The 9,318-nt window shown below is 40.6% G+C and overlaps 1 protein-coding gene and 1 long non-coding RNA gene across 2 annotated transcripts in view; both read right to left on the bottom strand.

The window, feature by feature from the left end:
* Positions 1-9,318, bottom strand: part of LOC145420611 (uncharacterized) — a 250,083-nt gene that overhangs the window by 121,525 nt on the left and 119,240 nt on the right. The window lies entirely within an intron of this gene.
* The window catches only part of nt5dc1 (5'-nucleotidase domain containing 1), a 75,943-nt gene continuing 67,611 nt past the window's right edge, over positions 987-9,318 (bottom strand). The window contains exons 11-12 of the mRNA XM_026193948.2: positions 8,015-8,183; positions 987-2,374 (exon numbers count right to left, since the gene is read on the bottom strand). Of these exons, the coding sequence (XP_026049733.1) occupies positions 2,262-2,374; positions 8,015-8,183 (282 nt within the window). The 3' untranslated portion in view covers positions 987-2,261. The remainder of the gene's footprint in view (positions 2,375-8,014; positions 8,184-9,318) is intronic.

Raw genomic sequence — 9,318 nt, 5'->3', positions numbered from 1 at the left:
TAGGCAGTAGTAGCCAACTGCTGTCTGATGTTCCACACAGATGGGAGTTGGAGTCACTCAGCTGCTCTTATCATGTTTGTGCTAATGTGTTTTTTTGAATTTTAATGGAATCTGTGCAGCAAAAGTCGTCAGTTTGCAAAGAAATCTCAAACAACTTGTAAGAAAATCAAAGAACATTTTATTTCTTTGACAATACTTCCAACACTTGAACACTTAAGTGAACTTTCCCTGTGGTTTTAAGAACTTAAGAGCACAAATGAATCCAACATAAGGCAAATGCGCATGTCAAATCTTCCAGGTCTATGAGAAACAAAGAGTACAATCACTACAGCTGTATGCATAAAACACTTGCACACACAGCACAAGTAATAATTCACTTTGGATGACCAATCTCACTTACATGCTGCCAGCTGGATGCTGTTCATTATCAAAATATACCGTCTTCACTTGTGAGATGATGGCCACTGTAAAGGAACACTTTGCCATTTGGGAAATCCTATTGTTTGACTTTATCAAAGCCAGATAAGAAGATTTAGACCAGTATCATCTTTGTGAGGTTAGCATAGAGACAGGTCGGGGTCCAGGTTAGCACAAACTAGCATCTACTTTTTGGCACAAAACCTAAGGAATTGAAATTCACATAGTAGGCCTACCTCATGAATTCCATGCCATTCTGCTGCCTTCCCTATAGCAATGATAGCTACCCTAATTGTGCAAATGATTAATCCAGACAGAGTGAACTGTACTGAAGAGATGATGCTAAATCATCTGATAGAAGACATGGAAGAATTCTCGATTTGGCACGATAGATAGAAAAGTCATGTGCAAAGGTACCACGTGCAATCTAAGTGTTCACAAACTGTAGCTGATTCACATTTGGCTTTTATCCCCTTCAATGGAGACCCTTTAACATGCACCAGAACAGAAACAAATAACTGGCATGAATCGAAGGCTAACAAAAGAAAAAAGAAAGTACACAGATCATATCCAAAGAAAAGCATGGGTTGTCTATGTTTTATCTTGTTTTTCGCATTGTTACATTTGGAAGAGTGCTTTGGGCTATGGGTCAGCATTACAGAAGAGGTGAGAAGTACTTCTGCTGGAGTATTGTGAGACACTCAAGATCATTCTGGTCTGGCTATTTTCATGTATCAGTGATCTGAACCCAGCATAAATTCTATTAAACAGAGTTTAGCCCTGGCAAAATTAGGTCTTGCTTACTGCGATCCCTGCAAACAACTAAAGGTCTTCACTGTGCACCAGGGATACTTGGTACTAAGTTATGCTAAACACTTCCTGGATGCACAAAGATAAACCTGATGCCAATCTTCTGTGACTTTGCGGAGTCTTCCCAAACCGAGTGTTCCTTAAATATTATGGCACAACCTGTCTATGCACACCGACAAAATAACCATTCAGAAGTCGGTTAAAGCATACCTCAATCTGAATACAAATGAAGCACAAGTAGAAGTCCACGTTTTTACACTCAAAGAGCACATTTCACTGTTGCAACAAAAGTAATACAAAGAACATCTAGCATAGTCATCATCAGTCATATTATTATTGTTTCCCCAAGTTGTGATTTTTTCTTTTTTGTTTTTTTGTTGTTGAAACAACCATCACAAAGGACAGTATTGTGCTAGTTCTTTAGCAACAATGACCTGAAGAGTAACATCTTCCACTAAACTGACACAGTAGGAACAACAGACCTTAAATCTCGTGTTAAGGTTACTAAAATGCATACAGTGAAACCATATCCAGAAGAGAGGACTACACAATAATACTGTTTTACAGAAATACTCACACAATATTTCCAACAGATCTTTAGGGATAGGTACTCCTGTTTTGCTTACAGTCAATCACATTTTTGAGGTAATAACTTCAGGAAAAAGAGGGCAAAACATTTGATTTTTCTTCAGATTTTGAAACAATTTACCAAGGAAAATAAGAGAAGGCCTCACACACATAAAACAATAAGAACACCGTATCATTACTGAATGTAGATACACACACGCTCACACACTTAGTTTGTCGTATTTCCACGTACACTAAACCACAAAACAATGTTCAAATGTATGCATTATTACAGAGAGATACTGTGGCTTACATTCACATGGTTTCTCTGAAAGGATGAAAAGTGGACGTTTTCTGTGCTCCATAGATGATGGTGGGGTCAGGTGGGGAACTACGGGCATAAATGGAGGAACATTCCTCTCCTGAGAAGGGGTAAGGGAGGATTTTATTTTTCCGTTTCTTTTCTTTTATGACATACTCTCACACCTTTTCAGCAAAGAATCCGGGGGTCTAGGGTAATAGCCGGTGGTGCAGGGCTTATCAGGGGAAAACCTGGGAAACTTGTAATCCAGAGGCAGATCTAGAAAAAGGAAAAATCAAATAGGAAAGTCAGCTGCAAGTGATCACAATTGGTTGGTTTCACAATGGGTTCACCCGAAACCTTGGCTGATTGTGACCCACACCCGTTTTCACTCCTTGGCTCTTGTGATTAGGTAGAGGATCAGTAGGGGGTCCATGACCCTCTTAGGCCATGTCCACACTAATACGTTTTCATTTGAAAACGCATTTTTTTCTCTCCGTTTTGGCATTCCGTCCACACTGAGACAGCGTTTTCGTTCAAGGAAAACGCAGCGTTTTGAAAACGCTCTCCAAAGCGGATACATTAGAAAACGCCGTTTTCGCGTCGCAGCGTGGACAGTGAACCCGGAGCCTTTTCGAAAACAATGACACATTTTAGTCATGTGATGCAGTCATGTGACCACGTTTCATGCATGCGCAGTACTGGAACGTAAGCGTTTTCGGCCGTTTCAATGCAGACGCACAACTCTGTGAAAACGACTGAAAACAATAGTGTGGACGCGGAGCGTTTTCAGACGAAAAAGCCGTTTTCAAATTTATCCAGGCTAGTGTAGACATAGCCTTAGGTACACTCCCATAGGGATTATAGCGCCTAAAATCTGGGACACAGCACCAGTTGTTCTTAGAACTGAAGAAGCTTCTCGGATGAAATATCTTCAAGAAATGTAAAGAAGTCCAGATACTTTTCTTTCCAAGCTCCTTAGACTACAATGACCTAGATGATTGAGAATTTTCACAAACATACCTGTACATACATGAACTGGCAGTATCTTAACACTGGGCTCAGGTTTTGTCTAACCCTAACTCTGTTACTTTTAGAGACAGACAAAAAATAGCTTTTAAGGCTTGGAATAATTTTTTGCTCTCCAAGATCAAGGAGCATATTGCTGAGGCTTAGGGTTAGGATACTAACTCGTGAAGACACCATAATGTCTCCTATAGACCAGCCCTGAACCATACCTGCTTTATAATCCTCTTTGACTACAGTGGGTTTCATAATTTGCAAAATACATTTCAAACATATTCAGTAAGAATTTAAAATAGCCACTGAACCCAAAGACACATTAGGAAAGGGTTTATTGAGGTCATAGAGCAAGGGAGCTGAAGGGTAATCTTCCCATAAAATCCTAGATTTATTTTATCCAACCAGAAGAGTCGCCACCTGCTGGCCATTATAAATAATGCAGATGTTAGGCACGTCCACATTTGCTTCCCCTTTCATCATGTAGGCCCATCCCTTCTTCTATATATAGACCATGGTAAAGATTTAAACATCCCCATCACCCGTTAGCTTTAACAATGGGATGATTTGACATTCACAGTGGCCAATGGTGCAGGAAGGTGGGAGAGGAGCCCAAAGTTAGAACTGCACTTCTAATTCTAGAAGTGTTGGTGTTGGCCAGAGGGGCCGATGGCGCGATATGGCAGCCTCACTTCTGTCAGTCTGCCCCAGGGCAGCTGTGGCTACAACCGTAGCTTGCCTCCACCAGTGTGTGAATGCGAGAGTGAATGAATAGTGGTATTGTAAAGCGCTTTGGGTGCCTTGAAAAGCGCTATATAAATCCAATCCATTATTATTATTATTATTATTAGCCTTCCTTTTCTTCCCTTTGTTACTCATGCACATGTGACATTTTGTCGTGTCTGCCTGTAGAACAAGTCTGAAAATGCGTGCCATCATAACCACGTCCCCAACTGCATAAGAGCCTACTTTTCACCATTGACAATGAGAATAAACACTGGATTTCCCATGTGGTGGACAAACATTTCTTAAGAACTAGTTCACAGAGACCATAACCCAGAAGTCAAACAGTGTTGTGGTTTTTGTGCAGTCACAATACAAACTGTTCCAAGTAGATTACACAGGAAGGTCACACACACACACACACACACACACACACACACACACACACACACACACACACACACACACACACACACACACACGCACACACACACACACACACACACACACACACACGCCAGGATAACATCAATGCAACACATCAAAAAAGACATTTCTTGGCAACCTTTGTGGACACCTGCACTTTGATGAGGGAACCGCAGATCACATTTTCCCAGGATCTGCTCTGCAGCACACTGCTGCTTGGTAAGAGTTATTTTAACTTTGGCTGCACATCTGTGTCTGCTTCTGTCCTTGTTTGGGTTCATGTGAATGTTTCTCTGATGAAGTAGAATAATGGAGATGTCTGATATGAGGACTTTTTTGTATACCTAAAGGATGTAGTTTTTTTTTTACAATTTTAACACAATAAGTTTGATTCTCAGTTTGTTTACCATATGTGTATATAAACTAGAACAGAGTTACCTGTACCTGTTTTTTTTTTTTTATAAATAATTAAAACCCAGTGTTTACCAAGACCTTTTTTGATAAGGCTTCAGTGACTGGTAGCTTAATCAACTTCAAGGCTAGGATTCAACTAAAGAAGTGGCATTTTTATGTTTGAGTGATTCATGGGTCAATGTTAAGTGGCTTAACAAACAAACAAAAACATCCCTCTAAAATTGATCAGGTAAAACTATTTGGAAATGAAAGAAATAGAACATGGCAATCAATCACCCTCGGTGTAAAAATCTGTGCAAGGAGTAACATGAGAAAGATGGAGGGGCTCTTTAATGATATAAATGAAGTTGGGACCGCAGTCCCCAAGAACACCACTCTACATTATAATGAACTGAAATCATGCAGCACCTGCAAGGTCCCTCTGCTAAAGATGGCGTGTGTACAGGCACATCTTAAGTTTGCCAGTGAACAGCTAAATGATTCCGAAAAGGCTTGGGAGACAGTGCTGAGGTCAGAAGAAACGAAAATCAAGCTCTCTGGTACTAACTCGATCCATTGCGTTTAGAATAAAAGAACAGTTGAGTATGACCCAAAGAACACCATCCCCACTTTCAAGCATGGAATTGGAAGCATTATACTTTGGCCAATCGACGGGACCAAGTACCTTAAAATCTTGGACAAGAAGCTCCTCCCCTCAGCCAGAACACGATAACAATGATCCAATACAACAAACCTCGTGTTAGGTCAAACCTGGTGACCACTTACAAAACATGTCTTACTGCTTTGCATGCCAACAAGGGTTTCTCTTTAGACATGTTTTGCTCGGGGAATCAAACACTTATTTCACTCTGTGAGATGAAAATGAATTTATAATATTTATGTATATTTATTTAGTATTTTTGGTTGATATTCTATTTCTCTACTATACAAATCAGAAACCGTCTTTGTAAGTAACCAAACTTACAAATTCAGCAGTGGGTCAAATGATCATTTCCCCCACTGTGTAAAGAAAAGAAAGGTAGCTCACTTTTGCACAGGAGTGTAAAAGGAACCCATTGTCATAGAAAAATACAGTGGGGCAAAAAATAATTTAGTCAGCCACCGATTGTGCAAGTTCCCCCACCTAAAATGATGACAGAGGTCAGTAATTTGCACCAGAGGTACACTTCAACTGTGAGAGACAGAATGTGAAAAAAAAATCCATGAATCCACATGGTAGGATTTGTAAAGAATTTATTCGTAAATCAGGGTGGAAAATAAGTATTTGGTCACCTCAAACAAGGAAAATCTCTGGCTCTCACAGACCTGTAACGTCTTCTGTAAGAAGCTTTTCTGTCCCCCACTCGTTACCTGTATGAATGGCACCTGTTTGAACCCATCATCTGTATAAAAGACACCTGTCCACAGCCTCAAACAGTCAGACTCCAAACTCCGCCATGGCCAAGACCAAAGAGCTTTCGAAGGACACCAGGAAAAGTATTGTAGACCTGCACCAGACTGGGAAGAGTGAATCTACAATAGGCAAGCAGCTTGGTGTGAAAAAATCAACTGTGGGAGCAATCATCAGAAAATGGAAGACATACAAGACCACTGATAATCTCCCTCGATCTGGGGCTCCACACAAGATCTCATCCCGTGGGGTCAAAATGATCATGAGAACGGTGAGCAAAGATCCCAGAACCACACGGGGGGACCTGGTGAATGACCTGCAGAGAGCTGGGACCAAAGTAACAAAGGTCACCATCAGTAACACACTACAACGGCAGGGAATCAAATCCCGCAGTGCCAGACATGTACCGCTGCTGAAGCCAGTGCAGGTCCAGGCCCGTCTGAAGTTTGCCAGAGAGCACATGGATGATACAGCAGAGGATTGGGAGAATGTCATGTGGTCAGATGAAACCAAAGTAGAACTTTTTGGTATAAACTCAACTCGTCGTGTTTGGAGGAAGAAGAATACTGAGTTGCATCCCAAGAACACCATACCTACTGTGAAGCATGGGGGTGGAAACATCATGCTATGGGGCTGTTTTTCTGCCAAGGGGACAGGACGACTGATCCGTGTTAAGGACAGAATGAATGGGGCCATGTATCGTGAGATTTTGAGCCAAAACCTCCTTCCATCAGTGAGAACTTTGAAGATGAAACGAGGCTGGGTCTTCCAACATGACAATGATCCAAAACACACCGCCCGGGCAACAAAGGAGTGGCTCCGTAAGAAGCATTTGAAAGTCCTGGAGTGGCCTAGCCAGTCTCCAGACCTCAACCCCATAGAAAATCTGTGGCGGGAGTTGAAAGTCCGTGTTGCTCGGCGACAGCCCCAAAACATCACTGCTGAGGGTCGCAGATGCCAACAGACTTAATAAACTGATCCGTAAGGCCAGCAATGTTGTGGGGATGGAGCTGGACTCCCTCAAGGTGGTGTCGGAGAGGCGGATGCTGTCCAAGATAAAGACAATGTTGGATAACACCTCCCACCCACTCCATGACATGTTGGTCAGTCACAGGAGCTCGTTCAGTGAGAGACTGAGATTACCGAAAAGCACCACTGAACGACACAGGAAATCTTTCCTGCCTGTGGCCATCTCCCTGTACAACGCATCCACTTAACACACTGTTTGCTGCTACAACTACACATGTTTCTTTTCCAAATATTTATTTATAAGTGACTTATGTATGTATGTATGTATATATATGTATATATTGTACTATTCTTAGTTAGCGTATTGTCTGTCTTGTCTTAATGTTGGTTTAAAATGGAGCACTGTAACAAAAAATAATTTCCCCCAGGGATCAATAAAGTATTCTGATTCTGATTCTGATTCTGATTCTCTCGAGAAGATCTGCATGGAGGAATGGGCCAAAATACCAGCTACTGTGTGTGCAAACCTGGTAAAGACCTATAGTAAACGTTTGACCTCTGTTATTGCCAACAAAGGTTATGTTACAAAGTATTGAGTTGTATTTTTGTTATTGACCAAATACTTATTTTCCACCCTGATTTACGAATAAATTCTTTACAAATCCTACCATGTGGATTCATGGATTTTTTTTTTTCACATTCTGTCTCTCACAGTTGAAGTGTAGCTCTGGTGCAAATTACTGACCTCTGTCATCATTTTAGGTGGGGGAACTTGCACAATCGGTGGCTGACTAAATACTTTTTTGCCCCACTGTACTTGTTCCTGTCAGCCTTTCGGGTTATTGTAGAGGGTAACAAATACATGAGCTCTAAATAAAGGGCTGTTCCCTGTTCCCTAACCCTGTGTTTATATTAATTTGCTCTGTATTTCACATCACTTTCAAATGTATTTCCATCGTTTGTCTCCTTTCACATACCTGCTATGTGCTCAACACTAGGGATGGCCATGGTGCTGTATTTGTGAATGCAGTGGCAGCACCAGGTCAGCTTCTGGCTCTCCTCATCCCCTCCTCCACTTTTATGCACATCAACAAAGTAAGAACCCCACTGGTTGGACACAGCAGAGGGTGACTTCATGCCCTGCTCCTGTTGAGACAGTTGATAGAAAAGCCAAACTATGCAACACTGTGTTCATTTTCAGACAGGTACAGACTTGTTTACATGTAGGAATTACCACCCTGAGCACACAGAGGATGATGAATCTCTAAACTGGTTTCAATCCAGCCAGCTATGATGAGGTTTCTTTTCTTTAGTACTGAAATGAATCACTATTACTGAGAAATGTATTGCTGTGTTAGTCATAATCACTTGTACATTTTGCAAGCAGATTCTGCTAATGAGCAGCAACATTAGGATGTGGTGTTTAAAATAAGTTTGATAACACACTGATCTTATGAGCCTTAAAGATATCAGGAAATGTTGCATAACAGAGATTTACCAGGTGATAAAATAGAAAAAAGGAAAAAGCCCAAGCTGCTTAAGATGTTAAGACGTGTTCCAATTACTTTAAAAAGAATATTTTATTTATAATATTAATGTATATATTGGTATATTGGAGCCTCCCTCCATTTCTCTATGGAAGTCGCTCATCATTGAAGTTATGACTCTGATCAGGCTGGGACACTATATTGATGGGAGCTCCCGGATTTTTGTGGACAAATGGAAGAAACCACTGGAAGCACTGGGAGTAACCGGTAAACTGGATCCTAATGGACAACAATTATCGACATAATGTTGTAATATTCTAGTGCTGTGTAGTGTTATTATTTTGGATGTGAACCAGCCTTGTATTTGTTGGGGGGAAAAAGTTAAATAAAAGTACAAAAAAAATAAATAATAATAATAATATTTTAAAACAAAAAAAGGCAAACTGCGCAAAAGATTTATGAAGATGGGGAAAACATGAAATGCACTAAAGACTAATGATGGTTGACCGTGAAACAAGATGAAAAATACCAAGCAGGCTTCACACTACTTAGTTTTGATCTTTGATAATGCTCAAAATAAAGACTGCAAACCACAGGAAAAGGAAGTTTCTTATCACAAATGATGTTCTATCTGTGTCAGTAACACTTGTTTTATCAGCACTACCAATATCTCTGACACTTAAGTTCTTGTTTAATTCATTTATTCAATGGAAACGATTACATGAGCTCTGTTACAGTCTCCTTCATGTTAAAGTTGCCAATGTAACATGATAAATTAACTAACAGCCTAGTAC

Source organism: Astatotilapia calliptera, chromosome 15, assembly GCF_964374335.1.
Source record: "Astatotilapia calliptera chromosome 15, fAstCal68.1, whole genome shotgun sequence".
NCBI lineage: Eukaryota > Metazoa > Chordata > Actinopteri > Cichliformes > Cichlidae > Astatotilapia > Astatotilapia calliptera.
The sequence above is the reverse complement of the archived record's forward strand: the minus strand, read 5'-3'. Positions and strand labels throughout refer to the sequence as shown.